The sequence below is a fragment of the Onychostoma macrolepis genome, chromosome 04, assembly GCF_012432095.1.
Source record: "Onychostoma macrolepis isolate SWU-2019 chromosome 04, ASM1243209v1, whole genome shotgun sequence".
Classification (NCBI taxonomy): domain Eukaryota; kingdom Metazoa; phylum Chordata; class Actinopteri; order Cypriniformes; family Cyprinidae; genus Onychostoma; species Onychostoma macrolepis.
Window position 1 is genome coordinate 26,529,847 of NC_081158.1, and position 21,980 is coordinate 26,551,826.

The 21,980-nt window shown below is 37.9% G+C and overlaps 2 protein-coding genes across 2 annotated transcripts; one reads left to right on the top strand and one right to left on the bottom strand.

Annotated features, from left to right (window-relative positions):
• Positions 1–40: 40 nt before the first annotated feature.
• tnpo3 (transportin 3) lies at positions 41–14,929 on the bottom strand. The gene is made up of 23 exons (XM_058773014.1): positions 14,534–14,929; positions 12,568–12,768; positions 12,279–12,352; positions 11,963–12,119; positions 11,336–11,479; positions 11,078–11,253; positions 10,194–10,332; positions 9,940–10,086; positions 9,677–9,784; positions 9,432–9,523; positions 8,458–8,597; positions 8,178–8,369; positions 7,798–7,889; positions 7,642–7,718; positions 7,239–7,299; positions 7,018–7,158; positions 6,799–6,915; positions 4,033–4,127; positions 3,762–3,918; positions 3,504–3,671; positions 2,542–2,654; positions 1,908–2,000; positions 41–1,205 (listed from the first exon to the last, which is right to left on the bottom strand). The coding sequence occupies exons 1-22, from the start codon at positions 14,651–14,653 to the stop codon at positions 1,940–1,942; spliced, it is 2,772 nt and encodes a 923-aa protein (XP_058628997.1). The 5' UTR covers positions 14,654–14,929; the 3' UTR covers positions 41–1,205; positions 1,908–1,939.
• Positions 14,930–14,942: 13 nt separating this feature from the next.
• Positions 14,943–21,939, top strand: opn1sw1 (opsin 1 (cone pigments), short-wave-sensitive 1). The gene is made up of 6 exons (XM_058773017.1): positions 14,943–15,057; positions 19,183–19,761; positions 20,016–20,184; positions 20,270–20,435; positions 20,772–21,011; positions 21,095–21,939. The coding sequence occupies exons 2-6, from the start codon at positions 19,422–19,424 to the stop codon at positions 21,188–21,190; spliced, it is 1,011 nt and encodes a 336-aa protein (XP_058629000.1). The 5' UTR covers positions 14,943–15,057; positions 19,183–19,421; the 3' UTR covers positions 21,191–21,939.
• Positions 21,940–21,980: the final 41 nt, after the last annotated feature.

Here is a 21,980-nt window from a genome sequence, read left to right on the forward strand (position 1 = left end):
GAATTAAGACTCATATTTCATACAAGTTCTTTGCAAACATTACGAGAGCAGGTGGATAATATCTGCTGGCCTCATCCTATAGGGTCCGTGGAACTCGAACGGATATGACTACAGACTTAACCACATAACGTTCATTCAGCAAATCAGACACGGGAGGGGTGACCTGAGGGTTTACACGTGCAATTGTGAGAAACACATGATTGTAGGGCCTTCGAAAATCTCAGACAATAGAGGAGGGTTCAGTTTACTCTATGACTCAGAAAATGACACCTAAAGGACCCATGTAAGCTTCTTCAAATGAAACCTGGTCAAACAGGTTCTGAGAGCTGAAGAAAGAGAATTTAAGTCACTTCTCAAACACACAAGTGCATCTGAAATAATACTAGAGACAAAGATTTGTTTGTTCCTCACAATGTTGGTTTTATTTGTTCACACAATCGGCCGAAGACGATCTCTGCATCTCTTGCCAATATGGTGAAAGAACAAAAAAAAAAAAAAAAAGCCCCTGCCAGTCAGTCCACTCCATAATTTACAGCATAACCTGTACGGATAAAATCCCAGCCAACTTTTAAAAAGATCAAGGGTCACGCCAACTCTCACTTTGCAAATGTCCCACGGGCGCAGACTGCTGCTGCTGTGACAATCTTTAGTTGGTAATCGTTTTATGGCACTGGCAGCAAAGCCATAACTTGATCTCTAAACACACATCCATGAAAATAAATCTCCATTTTTGTTTTTAAAAACATACAAGTCTCTCTTTTTTTAACGATGCATTGTGATTTGCAACCAGGCACATCCTTATTTGTCATTGGTTTTTGATGGACCCCCAGAAATCCGACTGATGCAGACGTTCATCCATGTTTTGAAATGGGTGTATGTGTTTCAGTGTCCATTCGAAGGCCCCCCTCCCACAAGACGACGGTGTCCCTTCCAAAATATCCCCCCCTTTCTCTCGCTGCGGCTGGCATCTGTGTGCTCGATGGGGTAAAAGGGAGGGATGGGGCTGCGGTCTTTTGACACCCACAAGGCAATTTGCTTTTCCTGAAACCCTGCCATTCCAAAAGCTCCAATTCAATTGGTCGGCTTTCCCATTTTGCCAAGTCCCACAAATCCTTCATGCAAGAGTTCCCTTTAGTTTCTCAACAGTGGTCATCATGGCTCCCTTTGCCACTTCCTCCAAATGTTAGCAAAACAAAAAATCTGACCTGCAGAGGACAAGAGAGAACGTTTTATAATGCTGAATTTATTCAGAAATATTTAGATTCCAGCATGTTTGGCCATTCATTTCCATGACTTTTCATGTCTAAGTTCATGTAAACTTAATCTGCTTATGACTTGATAAAATTACATTTTTCAAAAAAAATCATGATTCGGCACAGATAAAAAGTGTGGGGGAAAAAGATCAGATTTGACTTGAGAGGGCAAAAAAATAATTCTTGTATAATGCTTTTCACACTCCAGGTCCAGAAATGATAATAAAAAAAAAAAATCAATATTTGAAAGAAATAAAACTTTAAATCTATACCATATTATAATATTGTAATATAATAATTATTACATATATAATAGTTCCATTTAAAATAAACTAAGACCACAGAAATTAAAAATGTATTACAACAAATATAAAAGAAAGCAAAAACTACAATATTTCAATTCATTCTTTTGATTATATAAATTAATTGAAAAATTTAATCTTTAACATTTCAATATCAATATATAATATTACTACATCTTACATGTGTAATATAAAAGCCAAGAATAAGACAAATATGAAGAAAGAAAAACATTTTAAATTAATTCATGATTATTTTAATTTAAATATTAAATAAACTTCATTCACCGAGGATTAAGTTTCCATGTTATGCACAATAACATTAAAAATTTAGTATTCAATATGCTTGTATCACCTGGTCTTGCAGCATCAGCTGGTAAAAGACAGCTATCGGTACAGCCTGGTAAACTCTCTTATCGCCCAACAAACCTGTTTACATTCCTCTGCACTGGGGTGACAGAGAGAGCAAATTAGCATCACTTTTCAACAAACTAATAAACAATAAGCTGGTCCATTATTACTAATCACAGGTCAATTTCCAAACATGCCAAAAGCATGGGCGAGCAATACGACTACACTATCAATCAGTCTGGCGTGGTTTGGACTTTCCATGCAAGCCTGTGACTCATTCTGCATTGTCAGAATATGTATTTGGCATCTGTGCACGACACCACGCTGGGAGGCTCCTCGTTCCTCAGGTCAAGACTTGCCGAAGTATGAGATGCTTCACCCTCTTGGACGACTGGTTATGGAAACTTGTTTATGCATGCCGTGCTGAGCTAAGCACACGGAGAACTGAACGTGCACCAACTTGCAATACCTCAAAAGACTAATGTTGCCTGTAATCTTTACTGATAAGCACTTTATCACTTTTTATTGTCGGCAAAAGCACTTTTAATTAACCGGCCAGTTTCTTGGGGAGTGTAATGAAATTATCTGATGTTCACGGCCTTCTTTGAAGGCTGAAGTGACAGCGGGCACAAACTCACCTTGTGACCTGCTTATGAAAGTCGGTGAGCTGCTTGTGTGTGACGGTTACAGCGCCCCCTGCTGTTTCTTTTGGAAGACCCTTCAGTGTGGTTTCCAGCCAGCGGCAAAACGTCTACAGACACAGAGACAGCCACAACAACAATTTTGAAAGGAAAATGATACTGAAATCTCTTTAAGTTCTCTGAAAAGTATTTAAAAAGCTAGAGACAAGATTATTAAATAAATGTTCAGTAAAAATCTTTAGTAAAAGACTGTGGTTATCGCATTAAAAATAATATCATAAAACTAAATAAATAAAGTTAGTCAAGACAAACTTTGAAGTTGGCTTGAGAAAGCCAGACCAGAAAGTTTTAAAATAGTTTTAAAGATTAAAGTCTGAATGTTTTGAAAGCAATAAAGTCTACTAGAAAAACTATTTTTTGGGGAGTTGTAAGAAAAACGGATATATTTTAAATCAGATGGCAATTAAATAAAAACACAGGTTATTTTAATAAAAAAAAATATATTAAAATACCTCATATCTGTAAAATGTATATGTATACTTTAAATGCAACCAAACATTTCATTAGAGTCTGACAATTGCAACTCTCTACAATTTGAGTAAATAACTTTATATGCATATACGTCTAAAATTCTAATGCTAGGTGACTACATAATCAACCTTTTGTTAGCCATTGGTAAAAATAAGTTCAGAACACATTTTAGTTCTAATTACTGAAGTTCTATCGTTTTCCTATAAAAAGCTTGATTGATCTTAAAAGTCAATTTTCACATATGAATGTATCTTAGTAAAAAGCTGGATGAAGTACTAGTAGAACGCAAGCCAGTGCTAGCCAATGTCAATTCTATTGCCAAGGTGTGCATAGAGGTTTGAAATGCGTAAAAGTAAATCTATATTTGAGGGACATTAAAAAAATAAATAAAAATCATGCGTGTTCCCAAAAAACAAGTAAAAACATACCGGCCGATCAAAGACCATGATCTCCCAGAGTACCTCTGCCACGTCAGGCAGAGTGTAAGGTGGCAGGCAGAAACAGCAGGTGTTGATCAGCTGAGTCACTAGCTGCTGCCCATGCTGCTCCATCACCTGGCCAATCAGACGCTTTCGCATCTCAAAGTCATCCTCATGCTGAAAGACAAGATCGGTTATATGCAATGACAGAACAGGAATGAAAATCTTTCGATTGGTTAGTTTCGTTTGATCGACAGTGCTGCTTACGTCATTGGTGACTCCGGTGTGAATAAGATCTCTGATGAACTTCATGACGCTGCAGTTGGCATCTCGATGGTCCAGGGTGGTGGCAGCTATGGCACACTGGAGGATGTGGACGATAATACTGCTGTTCAGCAACGTGACCGGACTGCGCTGGACAAACCTGAAATGATGAGAGAAAATAGGAGCTTATCTTAATGCATGTTATTTTTGCATGGCACTTCACTTATTTTGAGCTTGTTTTTCTAACACCATTGCAACAGCACAGAACTGGTACCTTGTGACGAGTCTAAAAAGATCGTCCACTGTGTCCGGGTGATTGCGCAGTCCATTGGGCTGCTCTAACAGCTGGAAAGTCGGCATACAGAGAGCCTGCAAGAGTGAAAGATACAATAACTCTTAGTTCATTGCACAAGATTAAAATAAAGTCACTTTGTATGCGTCAATGAAAAATTAGTTTCCAAGAACAGCCTTTTAAAAATCTAGTATTAAAAAAGTACTTTCTGTATTAACGTTGGCTTCATAAGGTTTTGAAAAACTTTTATACCATTTTCAAGTTTAATATATAAACTAATTGTCATTTTAAATCTGTACCAATCTTCACCAGTATCCTTCAAAACACTAGGTTTTACCTGTTCGTCGGGCAAGAAGTTTTTAATCATTTAAAATAATGAAAATGACCACTTTTTCTTTTATACAAGTCAGAGTATGTCGTTTCATTTTTACATAAATGCACATAAGTCTGAACAATGACGGAACGTTATTTCACACATATTTTGACATTTTATTTTTAACAAAAGTAAAATAGACACTTTACCTGCATTTAATGTTTTTTCAATACGTCTTTGTAAATTTATTTTGATTCAGCAATCAATTACATTTTACTATATTTTCACATACAAAACAGTTATTTAAAATTGTAATTAGGGGTGTGCGATATGACGATTTTTGATCGTGGACGATAAAAATGTCTCCACGGTCTGCTTTTGAAGAAATATCGTAGTATCGTGCTACAGCGCACATTCTATCAGCTGCAGTTCTTATTCCTCCGTCTCAATATACTGTACATTATTCGGATCTGCTTTAAAGCCTTGCCGGTTAAATGTTTTATCACGCGTCGGTCTGACATGCGCATTTTCTGAGCCCGTACACCCGAAGCGCGCGTGCTAAAGCCTGTCAAAAAGCGCCTGATTACTGAACTAAGCTATCTTGTGCACTAATACTGTCAAAACACACAAGGTTTATGTATAGACTCCGTTGCTTATGTCTAAAATGAGTAAGTAAACAGCTGAGAGAAACGGATGCGTGCCTCCGTATATTAGATGCGTGCATGTCTTAAAGGGGCAGTACTGAACATGCTGCCGACTGTCATTAAAGGGATAGTTCACCTTAAAATTTAATTTCTGTCATTATTTACTAACTCGCACGTTGTCCCAAACCTGTATTAATTTCTTTCTTGTTCAGAAGAAAAAAAGAAGATATTTTGAAGAATGTGGGTAACCAAATAGTATCTGGTCCACATTGACTTCTGATTCAGAAGGAAAAAAAAAATACTATGGAATAAGTCACTGGGGACCAGCAACTGTTTGGTTTTCCACGTTCCTCAAAATAGCATTTATGTTTAGCAGAAGAAACTCATTCAGGTTTAAAGAAACTTTTGAGTGAGTAAATGATGGTATAAATATAAAACACTTTTTATTTTGGGGTTAATTATTCCTTCAATGTTAATAAAACACCAAACACAAAGAAAAATCACTCACTACTCTTGACTGAAAAACGTTAATACAGTTGATTTAATAGGAATCAATCTATATAGTGTTTTATTTTTATATTTGTTGATTCAATTTATTGAATGCTCCTGCTAAATACACCTATTGTACCTGAAAATAAAACACTGTTTTATTTGTATAGTATGTGTATTTGTAATGTGTATCTTTGTTCTCATTTTTTAATAACAAAGATAAAATGACAAAGATTTTTATCTTCGCCCACTTTGGCCTAAATAGCCGCCATTCTTTTTTAATATTTTTGTTATCTTGAAAGGTTTTGTCTTTATAATAGGGAAATTAGTTTGGCTGTAATGCTCAGACAACTTGCAAAATAGTAAAACCAACATGACAAAGAATAGTGATAAAATCGTGAATCGTGATTTTTCTTAAAAATATCGTGACATTATATTTTTGCCATATCGCCCACCTCTAATTGTAATAATATTTCACAATATTACTATTTTGTATTTTTTATTGTACAAATAAATGCAGCCTTGCTGAGCAGAAGAGACTTTTAAAACATTATAAAATGTTACAGATCCCAATTTGAACACTGTGTTAATTTTTATAATAAATGTATTAATAGAGCTGTTGTAAATATTATCATTATTAGTGTCTTTCTTGTTCTTGCTTTTTCTCAGCTTTTATTTTGGTGGAAACCTGCCGGAAGACCTCAGTGCTTCTTTTTGTTGAACAGCAGATTTATAAATGATACTCATGAATTCGGGAAGATATTTGTCATATGTATCACATTGCCACATCCATGCGTTGTAAAAATTCATAAAAATGTTACTGAGCAACTGACAAGTAACACCGTTTCAGCGAGTTTGTAGATAGCACCGCAAGCTCGTGCAGCGCTGTTAGAATATATGCAATTTGTGTGTGTATTAGAAAACATAACATTCAACAGTTTATTTACTAATTGTTTAAGGCCATTTGGCGATGTCAATCATCATACAGTAACCAGTAACAACCACCCCTTCCTCTTCTCATCAGAGACAAGCGATGCAGTGCTAAAGAGTCTCTCGTTATTGGTGCTTGTAATGATTTTTGCGTCTTTCTCTGACACTTTTAAATGCTTCTACACTGCCGACATGTTTGCTGTATTATAAAGAGTCCGTGCCTCTCACTCTACACTGGTTGCTATTTGATCACGTCACCAAAAATGTCATTGTTCAGTACCATTTATTCGGTCTTTTTATGCTATTTTCGGCCCAATAATTTCAGTTGCCAAACATTCGGTGCATCCCTAATTTTAGTGTGTATTAGGTTACCTGTAGCATATCCAACAAGCCTTGTCGGCATCCTTCCTCCATGCCATACTCATCCACTAGAATGCTGCCCAGATACAGGAAACAGGAGTGAGGGTACACCTGGTACACACTCACCATCTGAAACACAAATACATCTTTTTGAGATCTACACTGGCTCTTCTATATCAGAAACATACACTCAGATCAGTGGATGTGAATTTTCAAGGCACAAAGACCAACCTGAGTAACAAGTGGCTGTAATAGGGAAGCAGAACCTTTGCCTACACAACGCACTGCAAATCTCAGGCAGCGGCAGCAGCGCTCCACTATCCGGTTATCATTCTGGTGAGCGTTCAATGTCTCAGACAACACCGGCCAGATCTATAACAAAGAACAGAGATGATCAGAAAGAAACATATTTGCAGATAAAGTAATGTCATTCAATACATAGGTAAACATACCTCTTGAATGACTTTCTGGCAGGGGTGTGTCTGTCCATTCTCTACTATTGGGTTTGTGTGTCTAAGAGAAAAATATCAAAAAAATTTTAAAAGCAGCAGGTTGTTTTGTTTGTTTGTTTTTACCACTATGGCAACTTCTATGGCTATTTTCATGGCAAGATTAAAATATTATAATAATAATGTTAAAAAAAATTAATAAAAAAACATTTATACAAATAATGACCAAACAAAATAAAGAGTTTACATTTCCAGAAATTACTTTAAAATCCTTTTCAAGAGTGTCCAATTGAGACAAAAAAAAAATAAAATAAAAAATCTCAAGAGACTAGAGATATTCACAGTGCAATTAAATGTTTCACAATATTGCATTTAAATGCAATTGTGGAGATGTTGAGAGTCTAACCTAAAGATGACAGCCAGTCTGTCCAGCCACACAGTGGGGTCTGATGATTTCCCACTACTTGAGTCCTGAGCCAGCAGCTGGACACAAAGACAACGCATTACTTTGTGTTAACCACAGACAGTGAGAAATACAGACCACACAGTCATGAATATCTACCTTCCTCAGTGCCATGACCTGAACTGCACACAGATCGTTCAGACACTCCGCAATCTTCTCCAGGGGGAGGCGGGCCAACACCAGCGCTGTGCCTGAGATAAACCAATCACACCACTTAAACAAAGCCAGCCATACAACAAGGGCATGACTAAGATCAACAGAAAAGAGTCGACCTCTGTAGGAGAAGCGCGTAAATCAGAGTATGTGAGCAGAGTGGTGTGATTTTTGACTGGAACGAGGAGTCAATTTTTTGAAAATCGGAGCGTTGCGGTTTTCACTCGCTCCGAGAGCAAGAGGAGAGCTCACATACTCTGTTGTTAAATCAACCAAATCAAAGATGAATGAAAATACACCACATTTAACACAGATCCCCTCCACACCTTTCAGCAAGCCAACCGCAGCATCTGTGGACAAGGCGAATGAGTCGAGTGAGCGGGCGATGTTCAGCAGGCCCTGGAAGTGCTGCGCCATGTGATCCCGACACACCGAGCAGATGTTGTGAATGGCTTTAGCTGCCACAGAGGCCAACGGCTTCTCCCGCAAACCCTTCATCAGGAAGTTCAAAACAGGATCTGCCAACCCAGTACAGACATCATGAATACACAGAGAAACAAAACCTGTGAGTGAAGATGACGTAATAAACCAGATTGTGTCAGTCACCTAACATGCAAGGGTTCCGGTCGATCACTTCGCTCATCTCGCCAACCAGCTCGATGCTGGTGTAGCGAACAGCAAGGTGGACCGTCTCGGGAAGCAACACTACCTGCTCAAGTACCTCCGTCAGAGTGGGATTGTTATCACTAGGAACCAGCAGTGGGAGAGGGAGACATTTTAGCGAGTTACAAATCAATCTTTCAGGATTAAAACGCAACAAAGATTTCATGATTAATTGCTATCTTTATTTGATTGATCCTGCAAAATAATGGCTTTCTAGTGATGTGTCCTCAAGGGCTGCAGATAAAATTATTATGAGCAGGTTCTATTAAGCGAATCAAACAAAGCGACCAGTGTAGCCTAATTCATGAGCAAATGATTCTTATGGAACAATTCATTTTAGTGAATCAAAAACATACAGTGCAACCAGTCTTTTAATGAAGAACCTAAAAAGACGAGTTAATCAGTATGAAACACTAGCCTATATAATTACAGTATTAGCAGAAAGAGAATTTTTCAAATTTAACTAAAATGGACTAAGCAATATTCAAAAGAATCAGTACCAAATCAAATAATCAAAATCTAGAGCTTGTGAATCAGAATCTAAATTAATCTCAAATTCTGCATCAAGCTCTACAAAAAGCCAGAAATATATTTTGTATATTTTAAATCCTTATCAGCATCAAAGTCTATATTCACTGCAAAACGAAAAAAAAAAAAAACGAAAAAAAAAAAAGGACAATATACAATATATATGTTTTAGTAATATTTAATGGTACAGTTATCATTTGTAACCTGAAGGATTTTGAGTAACCTTTTAAGCCTCAAATCACAGGACAATAAGATAAAGAAATGGAAATAATCAGCAACAGTATGACTCAATAAGTTTGTATTAGCCCAGCTGCAGGTGTGAATTTGATTGGTGAAAGCAAGAGTCTTGACCATGAAGCTGTTAAATCATGATTGAAAGCGATACTTACGGATCGATACTCTTAGCAATGGAAGCCATGATGAACAGAACAGCCTCAGTTACTTCCCATGGGGGGCTTCCCTCCTTCAGAGTCGAATACAGCTGATGAGAAGACACAAAGCATTTATAAGTAGAATGGTAATGTTGAATATTCCCTTTCGTTTCTCAGTAAATCTAATCATAAATTTTTAAATCCTTTCGGGGCCTTTTCCTCAAATCACTTTCAGTTCATGTTTATATTAGTATAAACTCTACCTGTGAGAAACACTCCATGGAGCCGACTAGGAAAATGACATCTTTCACAAGATCAGACACTCTCATCCTGAACTCGCCGAAATCATCCGTGTCCTCTGGGACTCCTTCCTGTACAGGAAGTACAAAATAAGAGATGAAGAAAAACAAATGAAAATCATGAAGCCCATTCAATTTTATTGCACAGAAGCAATAAGTACTACAAAAAAGTGACTTGAATTTAAATGATTCGAGCTTTTCCTGTGAAGGAAGAGATGGATGCTCACATGATCTGGGTCGAGCTGGCAGTGGCGGGCGAGACTGTGCAGTAATCTCTGTATGTACGGCTTGAACACTCTATGGAGTGCTGGATCATTCATTTTATAAAGATGTTCTCCCAGACGGTACCAGAAGTTGAACGAGATTTCAACCACCTGAAGGAGGATAAAGATTCCCAACAGGCAGTCAAAAAGTATGCTTAAAAATCCCATACAGCACTTTCACTTTTTATGTGTGAATGTGTGTCAGCTTTCACATTCACCTCATACTGGGGATGTCCTGCACAAATAAGCAGCAACTCTAGGATGCGTAGATCTCCCATGCCATGGCCAGGAGACCTCACAGTCATCTCCAAAAATGTCTCACACAATTCCGTAAAGATCCGGCAATAATTTAGCACCCTGTGGTGGAAAAAGCAAGCAGGAAAAGGGGAAGAAAACCAATGCAGTTTACAACAGGTTTCACAAATCACATGCTCCATCCCAAAACCTAATAAGATTCCTAAAGAGTATTAATATTCTGCCTTTTTAATTACCTTCTTTTGGCCAAATTATAAAGCTTAATAAGGTTTCTTTCATTATTAAAGCAACATTTCTGTAGGGCTGGGACGATTCTGAGATTTTCCGAATGCATCGCAATTCCTCTGGAATCAATTCTGAGCTTAGTTTTGAACAGCAGATGGCGCTGCATGCTTTAGAAACAGCTGTACTCTGCTTGTTTCCAAATCCTTACACATACTTGAACCTAAAATAATCATTCATAAAATTCAAAAAGTTTGAAGCGAATTACAAGGGTGTTCACAGTGGGCTGTGTTTACATTAATCTCGTGTCATAAAAGCATTCTGAGCCGAGGTGAAATTACAGACTCAGCCGAACGCTCAAGCGCTCTTCAGCATTCTTCTTCATGAGCATTTGAATGTGTGGAGAATAAATAAATAGATTAGAACGCCATCTACTGTTAAAATCTAAGCTCAGAATCGATTCCAGAGGAATCGCGATGCATTCCAGGAATCGATTCTGCATCGATTTATTGTCCCAGCTCTACATTTCTGATGCCGTCTTCTGGCATCTCACTGGGGATCGGAGCCATTTTGATTGAAGCTTGCATGAACTGCATACTTGGCTCAAAAACTATGCCATACTTACTTATCAAGGTCCTCTCGGGCTACGGCCATGTGATAAGCCGTTTCAAGAGAGAGGACTCCCTGGAAGAGCTGCATGGCCAGAGGCATGTGTACGGCCACGTTCTCGATCGCGTACAGCGCCGAGCACACGCAATCTGACGCTGCCTCATGCAAGTTTGTGGACGTCTCATCCCTCTGCTGCAATGAAAGGGGGGTCTTTTAAATAAAAGTAAAAAAGCGGGACGCTAAGTGAACAGCTGACCACATTTGCTAAACTCACCAGCACTTGGAAGAGAATCATCAGCAGTTGACTGTTGGCCATGAAGTTGTTGTCCAGCACTCCTAAATTAAACCAGCTCCCCAAACACCGGAATACCTTGATAAGCATTTTCTCATCATGTCCGGACTTCTCCGCACACGTCACCTGATCATGGAAATACAACAACAGCCAAGCTCAGAATCATAAACCATTCATTTAAATGTTTACGCAGAGTCTTAACCACTAAAATGATTTGCATGCATGGAGTGACAGCACAGAACAAGGCATGAGGGAGCTAGTAGCAAAGTAAAAGCAACATATGATGGCCCAGAGGAAGAGATGTGTTTTTATGCCTTGCAAACTTCCTTTTGTGAATTCTGCAGATCTAAATAAGGTAAATCTAGCCGGTTAATAAAGATTTACGATTTGGATAAGCTCCTAGATTTACCAAATTACGAAAGCATTTGCTTGAATGAATTACAAATAACAATTTTTGAATCATATATTATTATTAGAATTACAAATAATATAAATCATTAATATTAAAAATTTTGAATAATATATAATTACAGACTAGGCATCTTATTTAGGTTGCAAAGTGGAATATACATGATAAAAATTGTTTCGCATATACAAATGTGTCCGCACCAGAAGAGTGACCACTGTGGTAGAGTAGTAGGCCAGATCCTCAATGATCTCCGTCCGTCGATTAGCTCCAATCCTCAGAGAGCGGCTATGCACCTCCTCTGGCAGAACGGTGAGTATCTCAATCAGGAAAGGCATGGAGGACACATCGTTACTGTATCTGGAAGGGCCAAAACAGAGCATCGGGTAAATAATGAAATGGAATAATACCCATTTTAGAGTAAACTAACCCTTTAAAATCAGTTGTGACCACGGCTACACATAAGGAACATATCAATAAAATGCAAATGAAGAAGTAGATTCTAGAGTAGATTCTTACTTTTCTATGAGGGTGTGAACACAGCCTTTCCACGAGGCCATCTGAAGAGCCAGATCTGCGATTGCCAATGCAAGCTGGGAGAGAGAACGGCATTAGAACTCCAACGACACTTTCTTAACAGCTCTCAATATTTAGCACTGCTGTGTGGTTGGGATGGACCGTCCCTCTTAACACATCATGAACGCCAGATGTTTGGGGTCATCGGTATTGACTTACATTTTGATTCAGAGCACAAATCATACATGTTCAGCAGATAAAACCCCAGTTCAAACGGCCGATGGGATGTTACCTGTGTGACGATGATGGGAGACAGGTCTTTGAGGTTCTGGATGTGAGACAGGAGTGAATCTCTCAGTGAGGTGTGGGTCTCTGGGGGAAGCTCGTAGAACGACGTCTGGATCTTCACCTTCATTGTTTGGGCTGCAAAGTAACAGGATTCCACGTCCTGCTTCAGCTGCAGGAGCTGATCCGAGATCTCCCATGCATACATCTGCACAGGAGAACAAGGAGGTTACATTAACAAAAAATGATTTTGAGACGATCTGCAAATTAATCAATTCAGAATTTCTATTATCTGATATTTTCTCCATCTCTCGCTCTCGTTTAGCTGCTCCCATTAGAGGTCACCACAGAAGAATCATCAATATGTTGTATGACCAAAGTGTGCTAAAATGTCTACCGAGGTTTACTTCATCTCAGTAGACTTAAAGAAACTGTATTCACTCATTTCACATACATGATCAGCATTATATCAGTCTCTCCACTCTCTAGTTATTACTATCATTAATTAAAAATCGGATCAGTTGCATTTTGCATAGACAAGGAAAGGCAAAAAATAAACACCTCAACATCAGATGCATCACACCTAGATAAATATTGCTAATGCAAATAAACAGTAGCACAAGGAACCAGGAACTCATCATGTGTAACATATAATACACAACCTGAAAATACAGACCGTATCAGTAGATCAATTCAGTGTTTTAGGGTAAAGCCATGCAGTTCATACTATTGATGTCATAATATTGCAATGCATTTTGGGAAAAAAGGCAATTCTTATTTAATTTCCTGTATTTGGCAGTCTGTTGTAAAATAGCAGTGTCATTCCAGATTTCAAGAGAACAGAAATAGCAAATCAGAAATTAACTGAATGCAATTCTCAATTTAAATAAGCATTTAGACTTCGAGAGTGCATAAATGCAATCTAATTAATCTGTTTATAAGTATATTTCATGAAAATATTAAACAAAAAAGATAAGATTCGACAAGGTGGTGATAAGGCCGTTTATGCATTTATTCTAAAATGTATAAGAGACAGACTCGTGAGGATCAGAATAGTTAACTTAAGTGTCAAATGCGAAACGCCGCAATTCATACTATTACCGTCACAATATTGCAAAATTACGTAGTTCTGCCAAAAGCAACACGCGTTGCAAAATTTCTCCTACTGGTTTGTAATCTTAACACCTTCCTTATCACTAATCTTGCAGTTTTCTGAAGCGGAACTAAGCGAAGAATCAGTAACTCAAAGGGCAAAACGACACACTTATGGTGTTAGCAGAGGCAGCACAAATTCATCTGCATTAAAATTACAATTGCAACACTGATGTTATAATATTAATATTTGAAATATGTCTAATGACGCTTAAAAAAGCTGTCTTCACAGCCAAATTAGTAATTGGTAAATTTGAATTCAACCTACCCTGCTGGTAAACCCAGCTTAAACTAGATGCGTTTTAAAACACAGTAGCTGGTTTCTAGCTGGTCTAGGATGGTAAACCAGCAAAAACAGAGCTACTAGTTGGTCATTCCGGTTTATAGGGTGGACAAGCTGGTTTTTGGAACAGCTGATGTCCAACAAGGAACTAGCTAACGTTACGTTACCTTCTTCAAAACACAGTCACCAGCTTTCTAACGTGGTAGACTAGATGATAAACCCGATTTAGATCTCATCGCGCAAGTTGTCGTGTTTAAAAAAACTATTTCTGCTAAACTTGCTGCTTAAACCCACCCAAAACTCGATCTAAAACCATCAAACCACAGGCAAGTTGAATGGATTTAGCAATGGATGCAAATAAACCCCCACAACAGTCCAAACACATGTGACCACCTCCACTTCTCAACACCGCAAATGTTTATGGTTTACAAAGCTTCACTGCGGCCTCAGTGGACGCTACCTTTAAGGCAATGCATATTGTAAAGGTTCATTAGTGAGTGAGGGTGCTGTGGCGCAGTAGGCCCGCTAATGAACGCACCGATCTCTGTAGCTCTCCCAGCCAGACCGAGGCGCGCTCCTTGCCGGCAGGGTCCGGGTCGTGATACAGCGCCTGCACGGCCTGGTAAACCAGCGGCAGGGTGGGTTTCCCGCCTTCCATGGCGTTCTTCTGTTCCTAGAGGGTGTATCTATGGGGTAAATGACACGGCTTGCGCTTCTCGGGAGCTTGTAGACGCGCAGGTTGACTGTTTATTCGGCCCTCGCGTTCTCCGATCTGGCCGCCATCTCAAGCAGACACTAGGCGTTCCTGTCAAACAAGTCCGTGTGGAAACCGCGGCACAGGAACTATAATGAGTCCGGACACAGCGATTTTAGAATAATAACGCGCTCTTCGTGTGATTCTTAGAACGATATCCACTTCTAAACAGGAACTTCTCCGGTTGGAATGTGTTTTAACGATTGTGATTTGAGTATATGACCTGGTATACTTATTACGAGGATAATTTCATTGGAGACACACCCACTGCCTGCTACACACTATTTAAGGGTCATTCTCATGAAAAGGTGACGGAGTCATTTGTGTTCCATATGGGATTCCATATTCAATTCCGATGCTTCTTTGCGATTCAGAATCATTACGCTTCCTTCATCGATTATTTAATTTTTTTAAAGGTAGAAAAGGCACTTATTGAATTTACTGCATTCAGCAGAACAGAAATGAATTGAATTAGAATTTAAATATAATCACAATACAATTCTTTAGAGTAGGGATCAATGCAATCCTGTTAATTAGTCTATAATTAACCTGTATGTTGTCTAAAATATCAATCCAATAAAGTGAGATTTATTTATTCGATAAAATACCATTGATTACAATAAAATACATAAACTACAATTTATTTAAACAAGCAGTCAGTCAAGTATCTGATTTAAGTCTGATAAGTCTTTATAGCCACACATAGCATAAAGCAGTAGAAGTTATGGTTCATTTCTAGTCAGATATGATAAAATATCTTTTAGAAAAGTGTTTTGATTCCAAAAAAGAACCAGTTCAGAAGAGTCATTCGTGTGGGAATCGGACTACACTGTTCGTCCTGAATGTTGATTCACCAAAAATAACTGACTAATAAAAGTCATTTATTTGTGTACAGTATTTCTGTTCGGTATTGATGTGGTGCTGTTGTTATTATCTATGTTATATAGTAATTTACACTTTATTAAATCAATTTATTTTTTATTACGTTAGTAAGCCTACATTTAATAATAGGCTACTTTTACAGTTATTTAGCTACCTTATGAACTACATTTCTGTTGTACAAGTTGCACATAAGAATCGGTCACTGAACAAATCATAGTTGTTAAATATACTAATCTGAATAGCCTACTTACAAATAGTAGCTGTAATTCTTAGCTACTGTAATTCATTTTTAAATGTAATTTTCTACAAATGTTTAGGCTATCGTATTACTCAATGTTTCTGCATATAGAAATTAAATGAATAGACCTATACAGTAGGCTATAGGCCTTTGTGAAATGGCAGGTAGGAATACGATACGAATAAAAAAAATCACTTTAGCTGATGATGTCTGGAAGAAAAGGTGTTTGTGATGTAGGTAGTTTTTTCCTTATGTGTAACGTGTCTTAAATATAATATAAATAACATAAAAATTATCATAAGAATGAGATCACCTTTTGCTTTGCAGACAAGTTTCAACCTCTTCAGTGTTTGTTGTTTTTTTACCCCACACTGTAAAAAAAAAAAGTTGAGCCAACTTAAAATTTTAAGGCAACCAGCTTCAGCAGCTTGTCGTTTTAAGTTTATACAACAAAAATTTGAGAATCTCCCACAAAAAAAAGTTGAGCAAACTCAAAAATCTGCTGAAGATTTTCAAAACATTTTTTAAGTTCGCTCAACTTTTCTTTTCTTTTTTTTACCCTAGTCTCCCTCTTTCAACTTATTTTCTTCTTCTCACGTACACATGCTTCTCTCACACTGGCATAACAGACTACAATAAAAAGACCATCCAAGCAGCAAAATTCCATATAGATGACTTTAATACACATACATGTATATTTCAAAATCCAATCTATTTTTATACACATTCAATGAAATTAAACATATTTGATTAAATTATCATTTGTTGATATGAAGTTGATAACGGTGTATTATGTAGTTCATCTCTACAATTCCCACGATGTCCATGACCTTCCTGTAACCCAGGTCGTATCATACCCATGCAACTCAGATATATAGCTTGGTTACAATACAACCCCGGGTCAATGGATGGCTTCTGAATTTTCTGAATTGGATCATTCGACATTTATACGTCTACAAAATCAACACACTGCACACAAAAATCAACACACTGCACAAAATATCTAACACAAATGTAAGTGCATTCTTTTTTAAAATTTTACAAAGTAGCACATTTTAATTTATCAAGAAGTTGGAGGAAAAAATACAGTGAATATAAATTAATTGTCAAACATCCATTGTACATGTGCTATTTATATAAACAGAAAACATATTTTCCCCAGAGAGTTCAAATTAAAGACCTAAAAACAATCAATTAAATAGAACAGCCACATTTTGCATTTAAATATGCAAATAAAGAACACAAAATAAACAAGCTGAACTTATAAAACCAAACGAGGTGTTGCTTATTAACCAAATTCACTCTGTAATATGTTTCTAACCTATAAAAAAAACACTTACCTGCCGAAACCAAAGAAAAGAAATTAGAGAGAGAGGAAGGGAAGATTCTCCAAGGAGAAACGAAGGAACCGAAATGAGGTGTATAAAAAGAGGCCGGATGTATAGGATTTACAGTTTAACACTCTTTATCTCTCTCCAGATTATCAAAATTGACCCACAATCTAAGTCTTAGCTAACAAGATAAACTGCTAGTTTGCACGTAATCCCTCTGTGACATCAATATGGTTTGTGGGGATTTTTAGCGATTGGTTTAGGTAAATCTTGTTTCCAGATTACGGCTCATCCTCGTGCTTGGGGACCTTAAGAGTTTGGTTTGCCTTTCGCCTGCTTATATACTGCAGCTTATGAAATGGAAGCCAAGAATGAACAAACTTGTTTTACCCAAAAAACTAGGCCAATGCTTGAAGTTACTAGTTATACCTTTCATGTGATTTCCATATGTTTTAGGAAAATGTTTTACTATACTCAGTACAGAGATAATTCTGTGTTAGACTTTAGAAGTTTCAAGTTTCAGACCACAAATCTGCAGGATCATTGAAGATAAATCTTAAATCTTAAAAATTCTCTAAAAAAAAACAGAGTTATACCAGACATAGGCTACTGAAATAAATCACCAATAAGCATCAATTCATAACACCAAAATGACTCTAAAACTTTTACTCTAAAAAAAAAATGGTGCTATATAGCACTAAAAGTGGTTCTTGGCTCGTAATCATAGGGGAACCACTTTTGGTGCTATATAGCACCATATCTTTAAAGGTGCTATACAGCACCTTTGTCAAATGGTGCTATGTAGAACCATAAGAGGTGCCATATTGCATTGTATTTCTTCAACAAAAACGGTGCTAAACAGCACCAACAATGGTTCTTTGGCTCGCAAAGAACCTTTAAAGGGGCTTTACAGGTTCTTTGTATGGCAGTGGTATATATATATAGCACCTTAATCACCCCAAAGAACCGCTGAAGAACCATACAGGAGCTTAACAGGTTCTGTATATGGTAGCGGTGCTATACAGCCCCTCAGTCATGCCAAAGAACCGGTGAAGAACCACTGAAGCACCAAGTGGTTCCCCTATGATTACGAGCCAAAGAACCACTTTTAGTGCTATATAGCACTTTTATATATATATAGAGAGAGAGAGAGAGAGAGAGAGTGTGTTGGCTAATCTATATGCTAAAGTTTAACAAGTGATTTACAGGTTGTGAAATAACTCTGGACTAAGCTGACTGAGGCACGTAGTGCAGTATATTATACAACTTTTAAGTGTTGAACTTGTTTCATTTACTGGCCAAATGATTCAAAATAAGTAAATTAAATAACATTGTTTACATCTGATATATGTGTTGTTTGTGGACTTACATGTAAGGAGATTTAATGATTGAGCCCAACAGTTAATCACTTGCAAACTAGGTATGCCATCCTTATTTTGATTAGTATGTTTTTCTGTTTTTCTGTTAACACTGTTAACTCACAAAAGTCAACCAAGATGTCCACAGACTGCATCAACACATTAAAGTGGAAAATATAAACTGAAGCTCCAGCATAGTTTGAGTCCACTGATTCATTACAAACCTGAAACCTTCATTTAAAGCTATTGGAAAGGAAAATGCAGGTCAAATGTAAACCAATTTCTGGCTTGTTGAGTATGTTAAGTTAAATGCTAATATCCACTGACATCAACTAGCAGAAATACAATAACGTCAGCTCAAGTCACTTCAAAGTTTATTCAATTCCATTCAATTGTGTCAACGTTGCGAAGTTCATCAATTATGAAACAAATTTGTCTTTTCTTCTGAAGACAATAGTTCAATTCAGTTCAAGTATAATACCAGTTCAAGATAGTATTATTGAATATTAATGGTCTTTTAGAAGTGTCTTTCTAAACACGTTGTCTTACTGTTGTTTATAATACAAGCTAAAACATATGATATTCTGCATTTGTGTAACATGTGTTGCCTAATCATGTTCTTAGAGATTCCAGGGGGGTGTTGAGCATAATTTGCATGGACAGGACGGATTATCCTGACAACATGTCCGGAAGATCACCTGGAGGATGATCTTGCTTTTCATCCTCATTTAACCCCCACTTTTCACACCAGGCAAGACTTTGAGGATTTTATAAAAGGCCGTCCCATCTGTGTTTGGCCAGTCAGGCTGCTCATTGACTTCACCAGGGCACCGTGCAAGAATAAGGCCACTAAGGGCGCAACCATGGACGCATGGGCTGTTCAATTCGGGAACCTCTCCAAAATCAGCCCCTTCGAGGGCCCACAGTACCATCTGGCCCCCAAGTGGGCTTTCTACCTGCAGGCAGCTTTCATGGGCTTTGTATTTTTCGTGGGCGTACCTCTGAACGCCGTTGTCCTTTTCGTTACAATGAAGTACAAGAAACTCCGACAGCCTCTCAACTACATTCTGGTGAACATCTCCCTAGGAGGCTTCATTTTTGACACTTTCTCCGTAAGCCAAGTATTCCTCTCTGCTCTCAGAGGTTATTTCTTTCTGGGTCATACATTGTGTGCGATGGAATCTGCAATGGGATCAATTGCGGGTAAGTCTATGAACTTTGAATGGCATAGACGTGACACTCTTAAAAAGTTTAATGGCATCTATGGTTCCATGAAGAACTTTTGATATCCACGGAACATTTCCAAGCCACAAAATGTTCTTTATAAGTGGAAAAAGGTTCTTTAGATTCTAAGAAACTGTTGAAGAACCTCTCACTGAAAGGTTCTTTGAGGAAATCAAAAATGGTTCTCCTATGGCTTTTCTGTGAAAATGCTGATGGATATCTTGTTCTCACAGGTCTTGTGACGGGATGGTCTCTGGCGGTTCTGGCGTTCGAGAGATACGTGGTTATCTGCAAACCCTTTGGAAGCTTCAAGTTCGGACAAAGCCAGGCCGTCGGAGCCGTGGTGTTCACCTGGATCATAGGTATTGGTTGTGCCACTCCTCCGTTCTGGGGATGGAGCAGGTGAAAGAAATTTTTCTTCGCAAAATATTTGGAAACACGCATTTGTAATTTTAGTAACTGATATTATTTACATTCACATTTACAGATACATTCCCGAGGGTATCGGCACCTCCTGCGGACCTGACTGGTACACAAAAAGCGAGGAGTACAATTCGGAGAGCTACACTTACTTCCTCTTGGTCACGTGCTTCATCATGCCAATGACCATCATCATCTTTTCTTACTCACAGCTCCTGGGAGCCCTCCGTGCTGTAAGTATCTCAAATATCCCAACTTTTTGCTTTTATACACCCTTGTGGACAAACGTAGATAAACTGTAGATAAAAGATTTTCAAATAAATATTTTATTTACTTTATTGCATAAATTCAGGCAATATTATTTATGCCCATGCTTAACTTATCATATCAGTCTCCTTTATGTTCTTTCCAATTCAATGAAGCACAAAATGTTGCCAATTTTGTCAAATATTTCCCCAGGAAATTTCAGGACTGAGAGCAGAATGTCCTTTTTTAGAATATGTATAAATGCTTTATCAGAATAAAAAAAATATTTCACAAGCTTGAATTGTTTCAACATTTACCCACAGGTTGCAGCCCAGCAGGCCGAGTCAGCCTCCACCCAAAAGGCCGAGAAGGAAGTGTCCAGGATGGTTGTTGTGATGGTTGGCTCTTTCATAGTTTGCTATGGCCCTTATGCCATCACAGCCATGTGGTTTGCCAACGCTGACGAATCAAACAAGGATTACCGTATGGTGGCCATCCCTGCTTTGTTCTCAAAGAGCTCCTGTGTGTACAACCCCCTAATCTATGCTTTCATGAACAAACAGGTGAGATGGACAACACATATGCGTTGAATAATAACACTACACATGCAGACAAACACTAATACTCTCGACATTTTGTGTTCCAGTTCAATGCCTGCATCATGGAGACTGTATTTGGCAAGAAGATTGATGAGGGCTCAGAGGTTTCCAGCAAGACCGAAACCTCCTCTGTGTCTGCATAAATTATTCCACAACCTATTTACAACCTGTCTGGACCTGTTTTCCTGTTATCCCTTCTCCTGATTGTTCAAATCCTGCACCTTTACACCTTGTCGAGGGCCGAGGGAGTCCTTTTGTCCTGAAGACACAGCCTGCTGGATGGCCAAACCAGAGGGCGGTATCCTACCATCCTTTCTGTGCAGAACTGGAATCTTCAAAATATTACGATTTTATTTTTTTGTAATGAAAAACATTGCTGTTTTATGTTAAAACAATGCATTATGCATTGGTGATGAAGTAGAATATTTAATTTTCAACTTGCAAAAGAAAATCTAAAAAAAAAAAAAAAAAGAATAACAAAATAAATAAACATGAGAAATCCTCGAATGTGAATGGACTTGTGCAAACTGAAAATGGAAATTCCTGATTTTGTTTTTAAAATGCCCTTTGACTACATTTTTAATAGTAGCAATAATAATTTCTATCACAATGAGATCTTACCAATCCCATACCAATCAAAACTGCTTGTTTCGGTAAAATAGCACAGCGCAACAAAGCGGTTCACTCTCGTCTTCTCTAAAGAACTTACTAAAGCCCAGCTTTCTGGCTGGATTAGCCAAGATATACAAGATCACAAAAGAATTATCCAAGTCCATCCGCTTGTTTGCAGCTGAGGAACCGTTCACTGGAAGTTTGCTGGTAACAAATCACTGGCTTCATGACGTTGGATCTCTAATATCTGTACCTATATTACTTCTGTACATGTTTTGTTGTAATTAGACATACAGTGTGCATGAATTTGTTCATGTGCCC

Excerpts from the sequence above, each read along its gene's own strand:
- tnpo3 (XM_058773014.1), bottom strand. The coding sequence starts at position 14,653 with ATGGAAGGCGGGAAACCCACCCTGCCGCTGGTTTACCAGGCCGTGCAG. Across the intron at positions 11,480-11,962 it reads CCACAGTGGTCACTCTTCTG|GTGACGTGTGCGGAGAAGTC; the intron begins GTGCGGACACAT and ends TTCCATGATCAG. Across the intron at positions 2,655-3,503 it reads TCATGGTCTTTGATCGGCCG|ACGTTTTGCCGCTGGCTGGA; the intron begins GTATGTTTTTAC and ends CTGTGTCTGTAG.
- opn1sw1 (XM_058773017.1), top strand. The coding sequence starts at position 19,422 with ATGGACGCATGGGCTGTTCAATTCGGGAACCTCTCCAAAATCAGCCCC. Across the intron at positions 19,762-20,015 it reads TGCAATGGGATCAATTGCGG|GTCTTGTGACGGGATGGTCT; the intron begins GTAAGTCTATGA and ends TTGTTCTCACAG. Across the intron at positions 20,436-20,771 it reads TCCTGGGAGCCCTCCGTGCT|GTTGCAGCCCAGCAGGCCGA; the intron begins GTAAGTATCTCA and ends ATTTACCCACAG.